The sequence below is a fragment of the Mustela lutreola genome, chromosome 9 (genome assembly GCF_030435805.1).
Source record: "Mustela lutreola isolate mMusLut2 chromosome 9, mMusLut2.pri, whole genome shotgun sequence".
In the NCBI taxonomy this organism is placed as follows: Eukaryota; Metazoa; Chordata; class Mammalia; order Carnivora; family Mustelidae; genus Mustela; species Mustela lutreola.
The window spans coordinates 111,148,741-111,173,189 of NC_081298.1; the positions used below are offsets into that span (position 1 = coordinate 111,148,741).

Here is a 24,449-nt window from a genome sequence, read left to right on the forward strand (position 1 = left end):
TGTATGTAGATTCTGTTTTCACCTTTGGAGCTTAAGTTCCAGTAGGACTGTCACAAAGGGGTATGTGTGGCCCGGGGCGGTGGGTTACATTTAACAGAGGACACAGAGGGCTGACTCCCAACCACCAGGAAGGGGCCAGGACCAGATGAAAGTCAGTGACTTTGAGGAAGATGATAAGAATGTGTCCATCATTTTTTTTTTAAAAACGTCAGGTAAAAATCCTTTCTACCAACAGGAATCCAGAGCCTCTTTTCCCATCATTGCGAACCTCCAACTGGAGGTAGAGGCTGAGTGCAGGGGGCGAACCACTGAGAAGGGGACAGGAAGCCCCAAAGCCGAGAGACCTGGATATTTCCCCACAATCAGATTTTCTTTCCAGCTAAATTGGTTCTGTCCATCAACATCCTGTTTGGTGTGCTTGTCTGTTGGACATGTTGATAATTAAGTAGCAACGCTAATTGATTTTATGACTGGATCACACAGGGCGAGGCTTTTCCATGAATTTGTATTCATCAATTCCAGTAAATGACGGTATTGACTATCCCATGAAAACTCACTATCAGCCTAATATTTTTTTCTAGTCCTTTGAGTTCACCTTAGAAACTCAGGTTTAGTCTGGATCCTATATCCCGAGGAAGTAAGAAACAGACCCGATCCCAAGGAAAAGCTCCACCGGGAATACAGAAGTGGGAACATGTTCTGCAGGGTGTGTTTCCATCACATTTGTCTCTCAGCCCTGCAACCATCCATCTAAACTCAGCCTGGGCGATGCGGGGGCTGGGACCCTGCAGACGCACGGCTCTTCGGCCATACGGCTCCCAGATGCGCCAGCAGGGGGCGCCAGAGGGAGCCGGCACGGCAGGAGGGCGGAGAGGACCCTTCCCTCTGTCCTGTTCCCCCTCAGCCTCACCGCCCTCTGATGCTTATTCCCTTCCCTGCTTTCCCTCTCGCTCCGGAACCAGCCTCGTCACCCCTGAAAGAAACCTGCACCTGCCAGCAGCGCCTTTCTTCAGGGGCCTCCGTTCTCGCTCCTCCCGCCTCCTTGAGCCTCCGGCAAAAGGAAGAACCCCCAAGACTTCATCCCCAACCTTGGGGATGGCGGCCGCTTCCTGTGCCCCGCACCACGTTCCTGTTCACCTCTCCTGTCCTCCAATACCTGCCCTATTGACTTCTTAAGTTAAATTAGCTGTAATTTCTCTGCTTTCTACTTTGCTGACTCATAACATCAAGCACCTACTAAGTTCCAGGCACTGTGTTAAGCAGGAGAAATACAATGTTATGAAAACAGTTCAATTCCCTGACGTCCTAGAACCTTCTGTCATGTGAATCAAATGAGATGACACAGGGAAGGTAACATGTCATCAGCCTTCCTCTCCATACCAAGCCAGGAGAGCAAAGACAGAAGGGTGTGAAGAAAAAGGTTTTTTTTTTTCTTCCTTCCTTCCTTCCTTCCTTCCTCCCTCCCTCCCTCCCTCCCTCCCGCCTTCCCTTCCTCTCTCGCTCTCTTTCTTTCTTTTAATTTATTTATTTGAGAGAGAGAGAGAATTGGGGGGCGGGGGGAATGGCAGAGGGAGAAGCAGACTCCCCGCTGAGCAGGGAGCCTGCTATGGACATCAATCCCAGGACCCTGGAATCATGACCCGAGCTGAAGGCAGACAGACGCCCAACCAACTGAGCCACCCAGCCCCCACCCCAAAGGGGTGTTTCAACCCCTAAGTCTCTTCAGAAAATGAGATGGATGTCTTTTCCTCAACAAGTTTGAAGGTCTCCGTTAGCATAACCCCAGGGATTCACTGCCTGCCCTGGCCACTCCTCCCATTCGGAGCAGAGAAGCAATGACCTTGCAGCAACAATCTTTAGAAGGAAACGAGACAAACAGCCCTAGAGAGGGGACACCGTGAGGTGGCCTTTTTTTTTTTTTTTTTTTTTTTTTTTAGAAATTCTGAGGATAGGTACCTGTGATGAAAGAGCAAGGCAAGCTGTCCTGTGGAGCTAGGACTGGGGCCTGGAGTGACTGTGACCGTAGGGCACAAGTGGAAAGAGATAGTAGAGAGCTGCTCTTCCAACTGTAGTCACACCTTACCCTAACATGTGTATTGTACGTGTATATGTATAAACCAGGACTTTATTTCTGTTTCCTGCGGTTGGACAGTACAGACCTCCAGAGACCAGGGAGGTGATGACATGGAAAAGAAAGATTCCTGATTCCATTTAAGCCTGAATCTAAAAGCCCCAGGCTGTGGGCAAGGAAAAGCTGGGAAGAAATCCAGTCTAGAAATTTAGAAGTTTTGACACAATCTGTCCTTAATCTTCTATTGTCTAGATATCGGATGTATTGTGGCAAGGATGGCCAATGTCATGTCCTTGTTAGCAAAGAAGTATTTCTGCAAGACTACTGTGTAGCTAAATTCTTGAAAGCCATATCTGTAACAACACTGATATCCCATAAATGCAAATTAAACTCTTCGCCCTCAATTGTTTATTCATTTTGACATCACTATGACCATGAAAAGTCATATGGAAGGAAAACCACCATGGGAAAGTATTACTAGGAAGTCCATTTCACATCCTTGCTCTAGGGCCTCATTATAAGTAATTTACTGTCACTGAAGGAATTCAGAGGCCCTGAAGACATGAAAAGCCTGGAGAGAGTTTTACTCATAAATAAATGCCAACATTTAAACCACCAAGACAGCTTCAAATCCTAGGCCTATTGAAATGGACAATATATACTGCCTGGATGATTTATTATGCTTGTGTTTATAGTCCAAATGGGAAGATAATTCAATTCCACCTGAAGAGTCATTATGTGGCCCAATCCCAAGGGAGGTACTTGGGACAAGAGGTGATATTTCTCAGCTTTCCTATTTCAAACAAATTATTACTTCTGTATTTAAGACATCACCCAGGCAATTCCCTTCATGACCTGTAGCACTCTTGAGCAATTAAAAAAAAAATCTTATAAGATGAAAGAGGTAAGGAACAGATGCCAAATCCAAAATGATCCACAGAACACTGAAGACCGCCCAGAGAGCATGCCGCCTCAGACGTAAGGTGAAATTGTCCCTTCTGCTCAAGAAAACATAAATGAGCAGTGAGCGGGCATCCAGCAAACACATTATCACCCAGCAGAGACAACCTGATAAATACAGACCTCCTCTCCACACAGACCTCCTCACAGGGAATGTGGGCCAAAAGGTCCCTTCTGAGAAGGTGAGGTCGTATCACTTGGCAAAATGTCTTCATCGCGACACACGGCAGCCTTCCCTCCTACCCCCTCACCGCACGTTCAGTTCAATGAGAGGGTAGAAGAACCTGTTTGCTACACGTCTTGGATTGGGCAGAGGACATGCTCTGAGTGGACAAGGGTAGAAAGGCCCTGGCCTACGAGCTCAGCCCCCAGGATTCCTGGGCTTACATACCATCCAGGCCATTGTGATGACTGTAGTTTCTTTTCCCCAAAATGCTCAGAGACGTGTGATTCGGGGTGGCTAGCATCCGCTTGGTAGTGGGGGTCTGCAGGCTTGGCGTAGTTCGAATTACATTAGGTTTCTTCGAAGGATGGATCTCTGGCAGGGGGAGAAAATGTTTCTCAACTCAGAACATGGTATTAAAAACCTCTGTGCGCACTTACATTGCCTAATAAGCACACATCTTACTTCTTAATGAGCTTGAGAGTCAGTTCCTTATGCCCCAGCCTGTTTTCCCAAGGACTTGCATAATGAATCAGCTTCAAGTGCTGTTACCATGGCTTTACTTATCAAAAGTGAGCTGCTGCTTCCTCTGCTGAGCTCTGAGCTTCACCGTTGGGGAGACAAGCAACGAAAGCAACAACAAAAAAACGCCACTTGCACTTCAGAGGGTCGCTAAAGCCCAGATTTACTATGGGAATAAGGCAGCTAAGTCTTCAAGGTTTTAGAAATCGGAAGGTTATCTGGAGAAGTAGCCTCCGAGAAAACAAACTCAGTGCTCTATCAGACCAGAAATGGAGAATGCAGCAGGTCTTGGGTGTGAGAAATTTCTGGAAAGCAGGATTCTTCCTCTGGCTCTGCGAGGAGGGTACAGGGCCAGGGTTCATCACTCCCAGTCCAGAACGTTTTGATGTAGCTGTGACCTGACACCAAACTCCAAATTCTAGACTCAAGAGGTAGTAGAAGAAAAGCTTTGATGGAGGATCTATCACAGAATGGTGATGTGCATGTGGGATGTGTGTTTACATGAAGTTGCTGTTGTCAGCCACATAGCCTAGAATTACTTGCACTTTTTGGATAAAGCAGATGGGCAGAAATTGCAGTCTGCAGGAACTGGAGTTAAGGAGCTCAGTCTGTTACTGTTACTGGGCAATGTCTTGGCCAAAGCCAAGGCTGCTCTCTGATTCGGAGCCACCACCTGTGCACGAGCCGCCCTGTCTTCTCAGGGGAGGGCCAGGGTAGCCGCCTCATTGCCCGAAATTTAGGAAAGGCTGTTAGGATTGTTAGAATTACTATAACTTAGTCTGGTCAAAAATCTACAGTTGCCAGAATTTAGGAACAGACCAAGTGCTAACCAATACACAGTGATGATATTTTTTTTCCAACATGGGACTGAAACTTCGCCAGCCCCATTTTTTTCATTAGAACCTCCACACTATACTCCACCCAAACCAGACCACCAGCCTTTGGACTCAGGAAAGCCTTTGTTCATCAAGTTCTCTTGGTCTCATAAAGGGAAAAATATTGTTTTTCTATTTTTCTATTTAAATACTACTTATTGTTCAAGGGTGAGATCAAATACTGTTTTCTCCATGTAGGCTGCCCCAAATCTCATCAGAAATAACTCTTCTTTCTTTCAAGTGTCCAATATTACCTCTCATTCTTTTATAGGAGCTAATCCTTTGCTTAATAGTCCTTACCTGTGTGCCTTCCCCACTGGACTAAAACTTTTGAGGGCAAAGTCTAAATTCATCTTGGTGTTCCTCCAAATCACTTAGCATAGTGTCTTGTACATAGTAAATACTCAGAAATATGTTAGGTGGGGATGTGGTTCAGCTAGGGTAAGAATAGCACAGCTTTGGGCTTACCAGGAAGGCACAGAGACCAATTTGTCTGCAGGAGAAACACACAATTATCCATAGAATGACTGACTAATATGTGATGTTATATTCTATTTCTTATGATCAGAGACTTGTCCTTGCATGATGGGAAGGGGCTTTGTAGGATTAGGTCCTGCAAGGGAATACAAATAGCAGACTTCAAGGACTTGGTCACCATGACATACCTAGGTCCTGCCTATGATAATGAGGGAATATTCTAGGAGCTATCAAAGCAACTCTTTAGGCCCTGGAAAATAAAACGAGAAATCAGGTGACCAAATAAAATCAAAGAGGGAGCTGTGAGTTTCTGATTTTTGGATGCTGATGAAGACCAGATAATATACCAAGTTCAAGGATACGCTTTAATATTTAAGTGTGTCTAGAGTCTGAACACTTCATAACTGTGTATCTTTCTGACAGAGCAATAAGGTTCAATTGCAACTTTGAGTACACCTCTCACTTTTACCCAGAAAATGAAAAAGCAAGTATATTAGAAGCACTAAAAACATGTCAGTGTAGCTTCCAGGTAGATTTAGGAACCATTTTAGGAATGATTATTTTGTAAATTATCTTAAAACTTTGAAAAAACCAAAAACAGTGTTATTGCCTAGTCATTTTTTAAAATACTCTTCTTAATGGTGATATTTCAACACAGATATGGAGTCATTATCTTTGGCAAATTCCAAGTTAAATAAGATGGTAAAAACCAGAAAGCAATACAAATGCTCCCCTTTCAAAATAACCTTAATTGGAACATCAAAACTATAAATATTTTTTTAAGTTAGATTGGAACGAGTTTTATCTCATTAAAATCCAAGTGGAAAGATCTGAATCAAAACATTAAGAATATTCATCTTATAATAATCTAGTGATTCTTATTTTCCTCTTTTTGCTCAAACTGTATTTATATCCATAAATATACTTTACATTTTTTATTGGTTTTTTTTGAAAAGTAAGCATACCCATAACCTTGTATATATGTTATGTGTAAATGTTTTGGTAATAACAAATAAAAGCTTCTAAAACAAAATAAATTGATTATACATGTGAAAGCATCCAATTTCAGCTACTTGAAAGGCTAAGATTTAGTTTAAGATTTCGTTTCTTGATTTAGAGTAGCCAGATATTTATAAGATACAAAAATTGTTCTTTGAAATTTTCCTTCTATTAGAAAATACCCACCTAAATACCCAATGATACATGCCAAAGGTTTCCTAGTGCTTTTGCTTTTCAGTGGACTTCCAGATAGCTCGGCATGTCTGTCTGCATCTGAGGAGAGAAGGAAACATGGAGACAACCAATGAGGCGGATTTCGCTACCTGTTCTACGCACACTGCAGAGACAAAAGGTACCCGTGGAAGACAGTGTGAAATATCCACCAGACTCCTGCATCATTTCCTGGGGAGTGTGGGAAAACCGTTCCTAGTTCTGGTTCCAAATTACTGAATGAAGGAGGTACCTGGAGAACGCTTGCTTTAAAGCCTCGTGAGTGCCGCTAACACACATCTTACACACACGTGCTTGCTTCCTATGTGTGTCCATCTGAAGAACAGTGGATATATGCTTCCTTCCTAGCCATGGCATAGCTTCCTCAGACTAGAAAAACTTCCACGTGGAATGAGTGAAATCAGTCCTAATGTAAGATTAACCGGGCGGGCATAGAAGGCAAAAATGACAAAGCAGACAAAGGCAGCACAGTTGGCCATCCCTGACTACTCAGAAGTCTTCATCTATCTTGTTGTCTTCATCTTCCTCACCAGAGTAAACATGGGTCATCCTTCATGACCTACTATGATGGCAGCGGTCCTGAGCTTTAAAAGGTTGCCCTTACGTAGTCAGAACAGATTTAAAATACTGTGGGAATGGCTGTTAGTGTTCATAAAGTTCACCTCACACTCCTCATACCCTACCATAAGACACTTCTGACAGAGAAACATAAGGCATACAACACACACACTCTCTGTGTTTTAATTAGTTGTCATTAGGATGGAAGAGTAGATGTGGAACAGGGCTGCTCTCATACCGAGGAGCGAAGTTACAAAAACAGAGTTTGCGGGAAGGAAAAAAAAAATGTATTGGAATGTTTTTTAAATCTGCAGATATAGTCATAAAACTTAACAGAGTAGTTTTAGCAGATTTTATTTTGCTCCATGTATGCCTTTTCCCCACCTTCCAATGCTTGACAAAAATGCCCTACTGGTTTTCTGTGGTGAGACCACATTTCTAGGTGTACATACAGGAAATTTCCTGACATCCATAGGAATGCTCTCTGCACTGTTAGTGTTAAAATATACAATTCAATCTGGAACCATAAATCACTGAAAATTAAAAATTGACTTTTTTGTAAGTTCTAGCCCACTCTTTCACCAAGGAAACTATTTTAACTATTAACTATTAAACAGAAAGAAGTGGGGAAAATAGCATTTGAAAGAAAACATCTAAAATAAACAAGACACACACTGCAGGGAGCCTCAGATAATAGGAATCAGAATATGTATCCTAAGCACTGGCTAATTATTATATAACCCTGGACAACTATAAATGATTTGATTTCTTTTCCTCCTTACTCAGCTGATTTCCTTTGGGAAAAAAAAATTACTGAGATGTGCAGCTTTTCACCTGTTGTTGAATAACAGTGAAGATAAATGAAGAAATATACCGAGCATATTTTGGAGGAGTAATCTAAACAAACTTTAAAAAACAACACAAATCAAACCCCTGCCAGATTGCTGTGAGTGGATACTAAATAATTCCTTCCTCATATTACTAATTCTACTTATGATAAGGACAAGAGAAAATTCTGTCCTTTCTATTAATAAGAGAAAGCTTGAATCAGCTTGTATTTCCTCAATGTTCTGGACAAAGGCAACCATTGTAGTACTAGTAATAAGATTTTTTTTTTTTTACGATTTTTATTTATTTATTTGACAGAGAGAGAGAGAGAGAGATCACAAGTAGGCAGAGAGATAGGTAGAGAGAGAGGAGGAAGCAGGCTCCCCATTGAGCAGAGAGCCTGATGCGGGGCTTGATCCCAGGACCCTGAGATCATGACCTGAGCCCAAGGTAGAGGCTTAACCCACTGAGCCACCCAGGCGCCCCACTAGTAATAAGATTAACTTTGCATTTTATTCCAGTTAATAAAGCCCAAAGGAAAACTGTCAATGTGGTTACAATTGATGGGCTCCCCTAGAACTATCACCTTGACAAGAATCAACAAAAGGGAGTCTATCAAAGGGTCACCAACACAATACCCAAAGATAGTTCGTTTTAAACCACATAATCTGCTCTTAATTTCTCATTAAATCAGTAGCATTAATTATGTGATGTTCCAAGGAACAGTTTATAGAGCACCTGAGTGGGCGATCAAAGCTCTTTATTTTTTTTAAGATTTTATTTGTTTATTCAACAGACAGAGATCTCAAGCAGGCAGAGAGGCAGGCAGAGAGAGAGAAGGAAGCAGGCTTCCCGCTGAGCAGAGAGCCTGATGTGGGGCTTGATCCCAGAACCCTGAGATCATGACCTGAGCCGAAGGCAGAGGCTTTAACCCACTGAGACACCCAGGCGCCCCGATCAAAGTTCTTTAGAAGCATCGCTAGTCCCCGTTACATTTTAAAGTAGTTGGGGGCAAGAATGATCAGTCTCCGCTATGAGGAAGTTGGGACAGAAAGTGCTAGCCTACCTAGTCACTGTTGAATATAAAAATTGCATCTATTCCATGAAATGCACTGAATATGCATGGGAAAAATACCTTCTGCCCTGGCAGAATGATCATACACGTGGGATTATCAGGTCCAATTGAGCTGATTCAACAGAATCTTGGTCGGCCCTCAAGAGCAGGCCAGTGGTGCCACTTATCAGTCAATTTATTCACCTACCTCTATTTGGACAGAGATAATTCATTAGTATGCATCAAAAGTGCACAGATGAGGCAAGCAACCTGTGAGATGCCCCAAGAACCCAGAAGGAATCAAAATCTGCCCAGGAAAAGGGAGAACATGAGCATCTCACCCAAGTCATTTGACTGCACACAGGCACATTTCTTTGGCTTCCTAGAGTACAGCTCCTTGAGGTAAACCTGGAAAAACACTGCTGCTTTCATTGCAACTCACAGCCATTTTTTCTAAAATGTTTTGCAAATATGTGTGTGTGGGAATAAAATAGAAAAACTGCAAAAAGTACACACTGAATTAAAATTCACAAAAACATTCACATGGGCTTCCAAGATTGCCGTCAAAATAGAACCACCCGTAGAGTTTTCTTCAAGGAATTGCAAAGGAATTTATAAAGACACAAAATCCAGGTGCCATTATAAAAAAAGAGAGAGAGAGAGAAAATCAGAGTGGGGGCACCTGGGTGGCTCAGTCAGTTAAGTATCTGATTCTTGGTTTCTGCTCAGGTCATGATCTCAGGGTCGTGGGATCCAGCCCACGTGTTGGGCTCCACGATCAGCGGGGGCTCTGACTGAGATTCTTTCCCTCTTCCCCTCCCCCTCAAAATAAATCTTTTAAAAAAATAATAAATTCAACTATGTTTTTAAAAAAACCTGCTTGACAAATACATCATAAACAAAGTCAAAGGCAAAATGGGGGAAATATTTGCACTGTGTGTCACAGATCAAGAGCTAATGTCCTTAAAATATAAAAAGTTCTCACAAGTCAGTAAGACTTCTCATAGAAAACAGGCCAGGGGCAAAAACAGCTGACAGAAAGGGAAAAACAAATGGTTTTCAAATATATGCAAAGACTTCTATCTCATTCAAAATGAGAAATGAAACTAATATAACTTACAGGTCATCTGTCAACTAGTCAAGGGTTTCAAAGATGGAGAACACTGCTGGCAAGGTTCTAGAGAAATAGGCATTCCCTAAACGTTGGGGATGGGAACGCAAATCGTGGTTTTTCTAAGGGTAACTAACTGGGTAGTGACTATTAAAATTCCAAACTCATGTTCCTTGATCCAGCTATTTTATGTTTAGGGGTCTGTCTTCTGACCCACCTACACATTTCACACATCAATATGAAATGCTATCTGTATAACGGTATTTGTTGCGACATTACATGTAATAGAGAAGACCGGAAATCACCTAAAAATCTGTTTAGTCAGGAATGAAAGTATAAAACAGATTATTATGCAGCTGATAAGAAAAGGAGGCAGCTCCCAGGGTACTGGTATGGAGGGGCCTCTGAGATCTGTTAACTAAAGAAGCAAGGTGCAGAACAGTGTGGACATTAACAGCTGTATTAAAACAACAACAAAAAAAGAATACACCTACTTGACTGGTATAGATAGAGGATCTCTGGATACTTTAGACAGGATGACAATGGTTACCTCTGAAGATGGTATAAAGGGGAATGGCAATATGATCTGTAGCCGCTTTTGTCTCCTTAGAAAAATTTAAAGTGTCCATTCAAAAATGAATTTTTATTCAAAACAAACTACCCAAAATACCCAAACCAAACCTGTTCTCACCTAACACTGAGCTTAAAATTTCACACAACTTTATACAATTATTAATATTAATAGTTAACTTCTGCTGAGACATCTCTAGGAAAACTTCTATTTTAAAGCTTCTGAATGCAGGCCCTTGGGATACTTCCAAAGCTAATCAGCATCTTCAAACAGAAAAATGTGGCTCCAGGTGCCATGTGAGGAACTGCATACTAGGTCATTCAACTCAGAAACCAGAGCACCCATGCAAGCTACAGAGGTGACAGGTCAGTCACTGGGACCCACTTCTCCAGGGACTTTGGCTTCATTTATGGAGTCCTGTGAACATACCCACTTCCACTCAACCTCAGTTTCTGAGGTTTCTGAATCCCAAATGGTAACCCTGTGCTCATGAGGTGATGGGTGATCGTACAGATGTTTGACAAAGTCCTCAGGAAGCTCAGTGGTCATGTCTGATGGCAAGAACCAAGGAAAAGAACACCATTAACACACCATGACTTTCTTACCAAGGACTGGGGGAGAAGAGACAGGCTGTCTGAGACTTGACAACCCATGCTATCGGTCTGCAAATTGTGTCAAGGACACAATATCTTTCTGTTTAATAAGCACTATCTCCATGGTAGAACAGGCTCAGGCATTGTACTGATGTTATTCATTAGTGTAATGGACTTATATATTTACATATAAAGGCGTATTATTAAAACAAATAGAAATTTGGGGTATTTGGTTTTAAAAAATCACCTTCTCTCTCTCTCTCTATATATATATTTGTATTTCTTGCATATACTTATTTTTCAACACATTGATCTAGCTGTATACTTAAGTTTTTAAAATTATTTTTTAAAGTAAGAAATGTATTCTTGGGGGCGCCTGGGTGGCTCAGTTGGTTGGACAACTGCCTTCGGCTCAGGTCATGATCCCGGAGTCCTGGGATCGCGTCCCGCATCGGGCTCCCAGCTCCATGGGGAGTCTGCTTCTCCCTCTGACCTTCTTGCCTCTCATGCTCTCTCTCACTGTCTCTCTCTCAAATAAATAAATAATATCTAAAAAAAAAAAAAAAAAAAAAGAAATGTATTCTCGGGGCACCTGGGTGGCTCAGTCGGTTAAGCATCTGTGTTTGGCTCCAGTCATGATCCCAGAATCCTGGGATCAAGCCCGACATCAGGCTCCCTGTTCAGTGGAGAATCTGTTTCTCCCTCTCCCTCTGTCCGTCCCTACTGCTCATGCTTCTAATACATAAAATAAAATCATATTAAACTTAAAAAAAAAAGAAAGAAAGAAACGTATTCCCATGGCTCAAAACTGAAAAAGTTTAAAAGAATAAACGGGGGGAGTCTCCTTCCCACCTCACTCCTTTGCCTCAGCTTCCCAGCTTCCCTTCCCAGGGATATTTTTTGTTCTTATGTCTTCTCTGTGCTACTTCATGGGTCTACAAAAATTTCCCCCTTTCACTCTGTTTTAATACCATTTTCTTAACAGAAATAAAAGACCAGAAGAGTACTGTTGTAATAAGCCCCCTGCCCCAAATGTCCTCTAAAAGAATCAACTTGTAAGCCAAGCACTCAGTTACCACTATGCTCTGCACCATCTGAGAATTGGTCTCCTTAGCTCTTCCCCTCACTCTCGCAGTCTGTCATCCTGTGAACTCTGGCTGCGACACTGATTGCCATGGTGCTGCCAAGGCCAGAAGCCGTGGAAGGGGTCAGCTTCTATGGTGCTTAGAACTTTCAAATTTACAGGGAAAACTATTGATCTTCCTGAATATTATGAAGGATTACTCTAAAAGGCATCAGTCAGAGCTCTTGATCCATCCATCCCTATCTTCTGCTTTCATCTCATTTGAACGTAGACTCACACTGCATCACAGGGATTAACTTTTTTGAGGAGGGATGGGGGTCCCCATCGCCCTTTAGAAACCAAGGAAAGCTTACTAAAAGCAATACACCTATGCTTTCCTGCTGGACCACAGACACAGTTGCCTACGGATATCAAATTATTAAAGGTTTATCTTCTCCAAGATCAAGGGATCTGTTGAAGAGGTACATATAAGACTGGAGAAGATGATGTAAGAATCAATTAGATGCTAAAAGAGTTTATTAGTTCCTTGTCTGGGAAAAAAACAAAAACAAAACAGTAGATGGCTGCTGACACTTTGTAATTCTAAATTTCAAGGTAAAATTGAGAATGTGATTCCATATGTAACTTGACCAAAAAAGGAAAATGCAAAATAAAATATGCTCCTTGAATCTCATCACACCAAATGACTCTGTTCTATTATTATTATTATTATTATTATTATTACTATAGCTATTTGAGTATAGAAATAAAACACATGTAACTTAACTTTGACCTCCCCTTTTAGTAGTATGGCTTTTCAATTGAGGAATAATATATGAGGTAACAGTAAAATACACTTCATTGAAGAATAATAAAAATAAAGGCAATTTGCATTTTAACTGAGAAACTAACAGAGGAGCCATGGGAAACAGAAGCTTCCTCAGCTGCCAATATAGTTGGTGATGATTTCTTTTCCATTCATAGGAACAAAGATGATACTGGATCCTGGCCAATTTTAATGGAAGAATTTCACTCAATTTTCTTTCTCATATGTTTTATTATCCTGTTTAGTTAAGAAACTATATCAATGTGTTTTAAATCAGCTAAGCAGTCTGGATGAAAGCAAATATTTTCCAGTTCCTTAAAATGGTTAAGAAAATGGTAAGAGCATAAATCCATGCACTCAGAGATGCTAGCACGAAATATCAGTATCAGCCTAAGTTCCAAACACACATGAGTCTGATGGAGCTAAATTCCCCTCCACGGGACTCAGAGAACAGTGCCATTTTCCACCCTCTTTATGAAGCACTTTTCTTCTCCTTATAAAGCTTTTACCCGTAAGTCGTAAAGCCTTTCAACGGTTCTACTGAAAATCATCTTACGGAACAAAAAATGATTTTCAGTTATCACTCCTTATATGGATACCCTTCTTAAATCAAAATGGAACATCCCATAACAAGAAATTTTTTTCCTCACAAAGAAGGAGCATCTATTAAATGTCTGTAAGGTTTCCTATCCGTTAAGCCAGACAGCAAATTTGCTCATCCTTTAAGGGAGAAAGTTGCATGGCTCTAACTTGGCCACCTGGCCTGCAACTAAAATGGCAAGACTAGAATCAGACCTGGCACACGAAGTATGGATAAATTTTAGGGGTACGTGGTAATAGCAGAACCACCCACAATTCACTGATACACATGACCTTCGTTCTAACGAGAAAAAAATGAAACACAAGCAAAACTGAGCATGTTGGAAATGACAGGAACAGTCATGTACATGGTATGCAGTAGTATATGTATGATTATGAAATGGAAACCAAATCGGACAAATAGGAAGAATGCTCAACCATAAATTTGGTCACTAGCCTCTAAAAACTAAATACGTATTTTCAGAAAAGTCACCCAAAGGCACTAAAATCCATTCATAATTTGCTCCATCTTCCAATAATGTCCACAATCATGTTTGTTTTGAAGCCCTGTGAATTTCCATAATATTGTACGACTGTAAACGGTTCATGGGAAAATGAGAGATTTACAAAGACATGCAATTTCTAATGGATGTAAATTGGCAAATTTTATTCAAACCCAATGAGGCCATGCAGACTGCATGTCTCATCTCTGGGGCTTCACTGGGACACCGTCCTTTGGGGTTACAACGCGGCACAACCTTACAGGTCAGAGTGCCTTCTCGGAAGGGTGCTCGGGCAATCCCACCCGGGCAAGACCTCCCTGGACAAGGGTGCCTCCCCCCGTTTCTCTGCTGAGCGCTGTCCACTCTGCAGAGGGACTTCCAGTGTCTCCTTTTTAGGTTGGCATGATACAAATGGCAGCAGACAAAAACAATGTTAAAAAAATAAACCAAATAAAAGGCTGTACACAAGAACTTATGTTTATTGCCAACAAAAACAAAAACAAAACAAAAAAACAAACAAAAGAGAGAGATAGGCAAGGAGAGAAAATGGTCAAAAGCACAACACATAAGGTTAAGAATTTAAAAGCATCTTACATTCTGCCCTAATGGCAGCATAATTAATAGGAACAAACGGCCGTCTTGCTGCCTGCCGCAGCCGGAGGGTATTTTTGCAGACCTGACGAGCAAATTTTGTGAAATATGTAGTGTGAAGGAAGAAAGCTTGGCGAGTCTTCACTGCAGACTTTGGGCTCCCCGTGTTTCGGACTGGCATCCCCTGCATGGCCTGGCGAGACATGTGACTCCTAACACGGGGGTCCTGCAAAATGAGACATCGGCAGACACGTGAAGGATGGAATGCCACTGGCATCAGCCTCAAAGAAATGGCAAGTTTTACATTTTCCACTGAAGCAACTATAACTTCACACCATACCCCTCAAAGGAGAAAATTTAGAGCTATGCATTTTTGAGAAGAGGGCAGGGAGAGAAGAAAACTGTGTAGGGATGGGAGGGTGTGTCATCCTGCATTTTTGTTTTTTAAGTTTCTCATTTACTTCCAGTTCATTAATATATAGTGTTACATTACTTTCAGGTGCACAATATAGGAACTCCATACTTCCAGACATCACCCTGTGCTCGTCACAACAAGGGCACTCCTTCCTCTACTTTCGTTTTTAAATCGACATTGAAATCACCTTCACAATCATAAAAAACTGCCAAGGGGGTTAATTATTTTATTCTTGTAATAGTGAAGGAGTCCTGAGATCCTGTTAGCCCTTAAAAAGAAGTCTCCCTCTTGGTCGACCTAAGTGCTTATACCTGCAATCTATGAGAATTTTACTAAAATCACATTTCACCTGTTGTTCGCCTTAAGACTGAGTCCATACCACCTTCTTGTCCCTCCTATGATAGCCCAGGGGCAGGAAAACGTTCAATTCCTGTTTACTACTTTATGTAGTAAGACATATTTCCGACAGTATTTAAAGGTTGCAAACTGTTTTCAAAAAAAGCAATTAAAAACATTTAATTTGTAAACTCTCTGCTTAGGCTGACACTTCCCACACACTTTGTTCCTTTGTCTGAGTAATCACACAAGAACAATATTTTGAATACCTGAAAAAAAGTGATTTGTCCCTGCCCTCTCTCCACGCCCACCATAAATATGATGGTGCTATGTTTAGTTATAAGAAACAGCTTTGCTTGCTTTTAAGTTATCCTATACTGTACTTGTGTTTCCAAGGACATTTCTCAACATAAAAGACTGACGCTCATATACCTCTGTCGTTGGGCTGGGTGATAACTTCTCTTCCTCTGACTGGGTGGGCATTTTCAGGCCTCCGTATTTTTTCCAATAGAGCCAACAGGTTGCACACAATCTACACTGCATATTAGGTGGGCCCCAAGAATACCACTGATGAGACTGTGTAGCTAAAGACAGAGGAGAAATAGGAAGAAAACAAAGAGTGCGGTATGATTTGTAACATCAATACGCATACCATCAAATATGTTAAAAATACTCCACAGGCATCTTGTTTACAATGTTACTTTTCTTTCCCCAGTTCACCAAACATAAATGTCCAATATATGCACAGATTTTTTCAAGACTCCGAATTCATTAAACCATATATATATATATATATATATATATATCGAGTACTTGTGGCTCCTGTTAAGAGAAGCTGTTAGAAGAAGTATCCTAAATAACATACTGGGCTATTACTGAGGGAGTTTTGTTGACTAATGTGTACATTTCTGGAAATAAGTTATTAGAAAGGTATTACTATTATTAGATTAGTGTTTAAAGTCGAAGTCTGGGTCTCCAAACTGATGGTTCAGAGTTTACAGTGCTGAGAGAGGCCCCACTAATTAAGGCAGGATACTATCAGAAATAAGTAACTGTTTTCCATTTCCTTATTTTACTAAATGAACAAAATAAATAATCATTTTAATAATTCTCCCCTTAAAAACAGAATCCCTTTCAAGACTACTTAAGTTCAGATCAAGTAAGCATATGCAGCCAAGATCACGGAATGCTTAAGATCTAATAACTCGGCTGATTTATCACTTAGCGAAATGCTGCAAGCCGTTGTCGGTTTTGTTCTGCTCTTCGAATCACTGCCGTATAACCTGCAAGTATTCCCACAACGGATCTGAAGTTTAAGATAGGAAACACTGGCACTGAAACATTAACTTAATGAAGTACATAAAAATTCTTATAATTCTCTACATTTGCCGTAGAATACTCTTCCCCCTGATTTGTAAGTTACCTTCATCAGGTCAAAATGTTTAAACCGTAAATCTACATCGAGGTGTCAACTAACACTTCACAAGCCAATGTCAAAAAAAAATATGCAGACCATTACCATCAAACTGCGTCTTAGTTTATGGAGAATAACACTGTGCACTCATCATGTGTTATTTTTAGTGGACTCCTTGCAAACAGCAGCCTCAAAACCTTTACTCTTATAATTTAGAAACAATAACTCAAATAATTTGATTTTTTTAAAACACAAATTTTAAGAATCCTAAATATTAGGCATGGACCTGTTTTTTATTCTGAATATAAAATTTCACTCATACTTAAGTAGACATTTTTATCCAAGTTAACCATAACAAGGCATTTTAGTATTTATCAATAAACACCTTTCTTCTTACATAGTTAGCTCAAATGCAATTAAAAAGTGACCTGTGTGGCACAGTCAATTGAGTGTCCGACTCTTGATTTCAGCTTAGGTCACGATTCAGGGTCATGACACTGAGCCCTGCATCAGGTTGAGGAGTCTGCTTGAGATTCTCTCTCTCTCCATCTCCCTCTGCCTCACCCCCCATGTATGCTCTCTCTCTCTCTAAAATATATCAAATCTTTTTTTAATAAATAAAATCTTTTAAAAAATGTGACAAAAAGAAAACACCAAATTTTATCTCTATGAAGATAAAACTTACATGCATGTTATGAGATACATTTTATGATATTATCTAATGAGTCTAAAATAAGTATTATAAAAATCATTTACTTGTTATGCACACATAAAAATGACAGAATAATTATTTAGGGGTGCCTGGGTGGCTCAGTGGGTTAAAGCCTCTTCCTTCGGCTCAGGTCATGATCCCGGGGTCCTGGGATCGAGCCCCGCATCGGGCTGTCTGCTCCACGGAGAGCCTGCTTCCTCCTCTCTCTCTCTCTCTGCCTGCCTCTCTGCCTACTTGTGATCTCTGTCTGTCAAATAAATAAATAAAATCTTTTTAAAAAAATGACAGAATAATTATTTAAAGGGATATATGAGACTATATATGAGTGAAAAAGGGGTAAGTCAAAAATAAGACAGATTAAGCCACCACTTGTCTTCATGATTCTTTTTATTTTCATTTAAATACAAATAAACTTCAATATTGATCTAAGAGTTTCCAATTCAAAGACACTCATGATACAATACATATAAAATTATCACCAAAAGAATTTAATTTTCCACAAATTATTTCACTTTGTGCTTCCATGGTGCAGAAAAATGGTTAGAAATGTACCATTTTTATGAAGTCAGCAATTTGCGTGGATCATACTTTCCTTGATTTCAGGTAAGGTAATTATATGATCTGTTTTTATTTTCATTTATTTATTTATTTTTAGAGAATGAGAGGGGAGGGACAGAGGGTGAGAGAGAATATTAAGCAGAGTCCACACCCAACACGGGGTTCAATCTCATGACCTTGAGATCATGACCTGAGCAGAAATCAAATCGGATGCTTAACCAACTGAACCACCTAGGCACCCCTATGTGACCTGGTTTTAAAAGTCTTTTCTAGAGGAGTGCCTCGCTTCAGCTGATAGAGCATATAGCTCTTGATCTTGGGGTTGTGAGTTTAAGCCCCATACAGGGTACACAGATTAGTTACAAAAATAAAAAAGAAAAGTCTTTTTTTTTTTTAATTTTTTTGACAGAGAGAGACAAAGCAAGAGAGGGAACACAAGCAGGGAGAGTAGGAGAGGGAGAAGCAGGTTTCCTGCCAAGCAGGGAGCCCAATGCGGGGCTCGATCCCAGAACCCTGGGATCATGACCTGAGCTGAAGGCAGAAGCTTAATGACTGAACCACCCAGGCGCCCCTTAATAAAAGTCTTTTCTAACGCAAAGCTTGGTGTGTAGTATAGAGCAGAGGCCACAATGTCCCTCTTTCCCATGCCCTTAGGGCTGTAAACTACATGTTCCCGCCAAAGAGCTGTTGAGAGAAAAAATTGAGCACCAAGTAGACTTTCAATAAATATTAGTTTCCTTCCCTCTCCCACCCCAAGCACTTTGACTGTAAGGAAACATAGATTATAATGTCACTGATGTCCAGGAACAGATTATGCTATTGGTTAAGATTTTAAATATATAAAAACACAAAAAGTGAGTGGGACCTGGCTGGCTCAGTTGGTAGAACATGTGACTCTCAGGGTTGTGAGTTTGAGCCCCACAGCGGGTGTAGAATTAGTTAAAAAAATAAAATCTTAAAAAAAAATCTTAAAAATACAAAAAATGGGGAGGGAAAGGCAAGAGAGAGACAATAAAATAGCAAAGAAGCTTTAAAAAGTTCATCGGGGTGCCTGTGTAGTTCAATCAATTAAATATACAATTCTCACTTTTGGTTCAGGCCATGATCTCAAGGTGGTAACAATCGAGTCCACATCCAGCTCCGCACTGGGCGTAGAGCCTGCTTAAGATTCTCTTTCCCCCTCCTAACTCTGTTGCTCCCCTGCCCCTGCTTGTGCCTGTGCACATGCTCTCTCTAATGAATGAATGAATGAATGAATACATAAATAAGTAAGTTTCTTTAAAAGTGTATCAATTACTCCATCTCACCAAACCAATTTAACATCCAGGTCAAATCAATACTGCCCATGTCTGATAGGATTTGGAGATGGACAGATACTGATAAATACGTGGGGGCCCTGAAAGCAAAGGCAAACATTGTAGGGCAGCTTCTCCCAAATCAGTGTGCTCTGACAGAACCGGGTCTGAGGATTACAAATAGCACCATATCCACACACAGGTCTTCCTGACAGAATTTTCTGGAGCCTTTGTCAAAGTATACTAAAAAACTCCAAAATAGGATTTGGTGTATTCTGTGGGACAGGGTCTGCACAAAGCCAGCAACAGCTGCCAACACTGCCATGGGATGCTCCACAGAGCACCCCACAGAAGCGAAGCAGAGGAAACCCAAGACCAAACTTCAGTGTCCAGGCCAAAGGGAAAGGGAAGGGTGGCCATGTCGTCCCATGGTCCTGTTCTCTGAGCCGTGTGCCTCAGGCCCAGCGAGAGGGCCGCTCCACACCTCCCACCCCGCGGAGCCAGCACAGGGCCGCGTGCCTCGTCACAGGTCGCGAAGGAGACAACTTACCGTAGCAGCTCTCACAGGCTCGCCCTAGGAGGGGATTCTGTGGCTGGAATGTGGTCCCCACGGCTCCATTCACAGCACCAGGTTTGCCATTGCTGGCAGATATTTGGTTGGGATTTGGTTTGCTGCTTTCAATGAAATATAAAGTGAGGTGATAAAAATGACTCGTATAACAAGGCAGAAGCCTCTCGATCTCACTGCTGTTTTATCTTAACTACATATAAACATCTGAATGTTTGGTAAAGAAGAAATAAGCTGGCAGAAGTAAGGTGTCAAAATGAACTCAAACCATTCATCTGTACAGAACAAGGGTGTGTAAGAATCAATCTCTTACTCCTGATATGCACAAAGTAAATACAGCCATTAGCTCTCCTTCACCCAGATGCGATTTCCTTAGAACACCCTCTGAGATGCTTTTGAATGATACAAGTTCGTAAGCTCTAACACTTGTCATGGATTCTTCTGAGAATAAAAGGTAATTTTTTGGATCAAATAAATTAAGCTAAAAGCAGTGTGTTGTGTTTAGAGAAAACCACCGCACCTTTCCTGTTGCTGGTATGGAAGCTGTTGATAGTGCACTGGCTCTTGAGGGAACTGCACAAAAGCCACATGTTCAACAAAGACACTGTGGGTGTCAACAGAACATATCTCTGGAATGTAAGTTGGCATTTCAGGGGATTTAACCGTTTATGATAATAATTTCTACAACATCTGATTTTTTATGAGAAAGATTACATAGCACTTGAAATTAAAAAAGCCAACAAATATATTTTGAGGTTTTTCTTTTTTAGAAAAAATTTTTAGGTCAAGAAGGAGACACCTATCAAGTGTTTACATGCAAATTTCCCAGATGCCACAATGCCTTAGAAACAGGGAGCCCAGATTACCTTGGTACTTGCTTGGAGCAAACAAGACTAACTTTTCCCCATGCGGGGTCAGCTAACTCCCATGCTTATAAAGCCATGCCCTAGAATACCACACAGGTGCACATGACATGTTCTCAAATAAACTCAGAATTTATTAAACATATTTATTTGGTGCCTAGTAAACAAAGTACCTAATCTCAAGGAGCTTTCATTCTAGAGGAGCTTTCCCGTCTATCTGCTAGATGAAACCAGGCACAATAAACTAGTCAGCCATTTGCTAGCAATGAATGCCGAATGACTAAATGCAGACCATATGCTACCTCCCCACGGCTACTGAAATGACGAGAGTTCACAACTACCAAGACACCTGGAGTCTCAACACAGGGTTGGCTCAGAAGTTTCTTCTTTTCTGCTCCCCATTTCTTCACTTCCATTTACGAGTGAAAGCCTAATGTGTAAATGTGGCCTGACAGCAAATTAAGATTTCTTTCTGGCATTGTTACTGTAACTCCTAGATGACGCCTCACCACCGCCCCAGAAGAAATCATTTAACCTCCGTGTGCACTAGGTCCCCATTCTGTAATAGGGCTATTATTCACACTTCTAACCTGTGCCAGCAATGTATTTTGAAGACAAATCATATTTTAAAACACATTTTAAACAAGCCAGAACGTGTTTCTCTTCTTATAGTTTGCAGCTGAAAATGTACACGATTAAAAGTGGTGACATAACGACTAAGACTTCCATAGGTATGTAGTATTTGTGTTTTTAAAGAATCTACTAGATATAGATAAAAAGAATGTTCCCTTAAATCAAATGACTGAATCCCAGAAGGCTTCCCCCAAAATATGAAAATTTCTGACATTTAACCCAGGGCTAAATATATGTGTTGAAAAAGAGCTAATACAAATTTATAGGTGAGCTGCCTGAAAAAAAGAACGCAAGCAAATACAACCTTAGCTGTTCAACTGAATTTTGCATGTTATTTGACTGAATGAACCACTGGTCTTAACTGTAATAATCATAAAAGGAAAACAAGTGTGCAAAGACCCAATGAACATAGACATGTGAATCATTTAAAATCCGTTTTGCAAATCCAAGTACCTACGGGTTAATTTTCAGGTGATAGATGATTTCGATGTGACCATCTGAATAAACTTTTAGTCTAAGACAAACATACAAAAGGAGTTTTTAAAGCTGCATTATTTGAAACTGTCCTTTTAGCTAATGCCCAACCCCTCCTCCCTCGTCTGTATTCCAGATTCTGTCTCTACTCCCCTCTTGAGAATTTTGTACATTCGATTCTCTTTTCTGGACCCTCTTCATTGTCATGTAAACATATTTCTCTAACTTCAAAAACTCTATTACTCTTTTCCAACCTACCCCTCAAAGTGAAGAACCCCATCGAATGATCTTTCCAGCCAGTTTTGCCCAGAGCTGCCCATCTCGACAGTCTGCAGTTCCTTGGCTCACATTCAGTCCTCAGCCACTTCATTAAAGATGATCACTGACCCACTGCCACGCTGCTAAATTGAGGCTATTTTTCATCAACATCTGACATAATTAACTAATTAATCTCTTCCCCTCTCTGAAACACACTCCTCTCTCAGCTTTTGTGATAAGGAACTCACCTTGCTCTTCTACTTTTTCTGATACATAAATCCTGGATTCCTTCAGCCTTGGTCTAAGACCCTTTTTACTTATTGCTCCTCTAAGAAAGCTCATCTGTGTTTCAAACACAGTATTATATGCTGATGAAGCTCAGATCTGTATCTCTAGAGCAAAACTATCCCCTGAACTTAAGACCAATATATCTGACATCATAGTCAACACCTCTTTTTGCACAGAGCAAAGTCAAAACGACCTCGCCTGCTTCTCTGCTAGTTTCTTAGCTTGGTGAAGCACAGCAATCCACCTAGCTGTGCTGTCCAGAAATCTGGACCTCTAGCTTGACATTTCCCCTCTACCCCCTCCATACAAGTCAGTCACATCCGAGTGGTGTACCATTTCCAGAATCACAACTCCAGGTCAAGCTACTGTCACCTTTCTCCAAAAACTTCATAACTGGTTCCCCTTAAATCCACTATTACCCCCCTCCCCCAAACCATTACCTAAAATAGAGCCAGTGGTCTTAAAGTACAAATTTGACCATGACACTTCCTTGTTTAAAATCCATTTCCGCTGTTTATCAGATGGGTAAACTCCTGGCCCTACCAATACCAGCCTCCCACAGCTCACCACTCTCTTAAGAGACACTAGCTACACTGCCTTTGTCTCATCTCCTTAACTACTGCTCTGCCCTTCCAGTCTCAGGATGTCCTTGGCCTGGAAAGCCTCCATCACCTGGCTAATTCTTCTTCCTTCTCCAGAGTTCACGCAAGCACACTTCCACAAGGAATCTTTCCTGACAGCATCTACTGAGCCTGGTTCTCCTGTACAAATTCTCATAAAAACAATGCCGTTCTTCTCCATCACAGTACTTGTCACACTAGGTGACTGTTTGGCATCTGCCTCCCCCACACTAGAAGGCAGGCTGTCTTCTTAACCTTTCTACCTCTAGCAGTGAACAGAATGCTCTGCATACAGGCAACGGCTGGGCTCAAGCGAATGGCAACATAAAATGATTCTTAATTATTTGTTTCAAAATACTTGATTTCAGAGTTAATTGTGAAATTCTTCAAAGGACTCAGATTCTTATCCAACTCAAGATAACTTCATACTTTTATTTATGTGGAAGATTTATATAACTTTTAAAAAGTTATGATTAGAAGCTGTCTTGATCTCCAAACATCATTCACTAAGATCAGGCCGGCATCCTAAGTATTTTCAGTTCTGTGGATATTACAATTTCTGTCACAACCTCTGAATGCTGCCATCTAAGCATGAAAGCAGATATAAGTAATACATAAATGAATGAGTACGGCCGTGTTCCAATGACACCTTATTTACAAAAATAGGTAGCAGGTCAGATTTGGCCTGTAGGCTATAGTTTGCTGGTCTTTGCCTTAGATTAAGATTCCAACGGCTTCAATGCAAAACATACGGAAACAATTCTCTGGGTTACTTGGTGAAAACTGGTTAGATGTACTTTCCCTTTGATGTCACAGCACTACAATGCACAAGAAAGCTGCTGTGCTTGCTTCTAAAACCTGACATATGAGTCACCACACTGTTTTCTTTGGGGAGTTGCTCTTCTCTTAATTACTCAAATAAAATATAAAATGTTCTAAAATACTGGAAACCACTGCAGAAGGGACATTACAGCTCTGAATTAAAATTATGAGTCCTGTAAATTATATGTTATCAGCCTTGAGATAAAAAAAAGATTTAATTCATTGTCTATGAGGCCTCCTATATGTACAAATATCTATTACTATATCAAAATTCAGTAAACAAAAGGCTAGGTATAAAACAATTTTAGTGAGAAAAATCTTGGAGCAGCACACAAAACTTTGCAGTAAATTTCATTTTAATCCCCAAAGAACCTAGTATAGCCCTATCTACACAGTGCTCAATAAACTAAGTTTTCCTGAAGAAATGATTGCTGGAACTCTAAAGACCTCAAAAAAAAGATAGTAATTCATTTAAAATGTAGCAAATGAAAAGCAAACTGGCATTCATTTTGATATGACAATGATTTCTAAGTTCCCAAGATAATGATGATAGAATATCAGACATGTGAAACAACTGATACCTAATCATTATTTTTCCAACATTTATAAAGTATGGTT

At 40.7% G+C, this 24,449-nt stretch overlaps 1 protein-coding gene across 5 annotated transcripts in view; it reads right to left on the reverse strand.

Annotated features, from left to right (window-relative positions):
• Positions 1-24,449, reverse strand: part of MTA3 (metastasis associated 1 family member 3) — a 213,370-nt gene that overhangs the window by 14,769 nt on the left and 174,152 nt on the right. For 4 of the 5 annotated variants that reach the window (XM_059188460.1, XM_059188458.1, XM_059188459.1 and 1 more), the window contains exons 12-16: positions 19,856-19,980; positions 15,759-15,910; positions 14,579-14,801; positions 6,254-6,340; positions 3,423-3,569 (exon numbers count right to left, since the gene is read on the reverse strand). In XM_059188460.1, coding sequence (XP_059044443.1) covers positions 3,423-3,569; positions 6,254-6,340; positions 14,579-14,801; positions 15,759-15,910; positions 19,856-19,980 — 734 coding nt within the window. The remainder of the gene's footprint in view (positions 1-3,422; positions 3,570-6,253; positions 6,341-14,578; positions 14,802-15,758; positions 15,911-19,855; positions 19,981-24,449) is intronic. The other variant, XM_059188456.1, reaches the window with a different exon arrangement.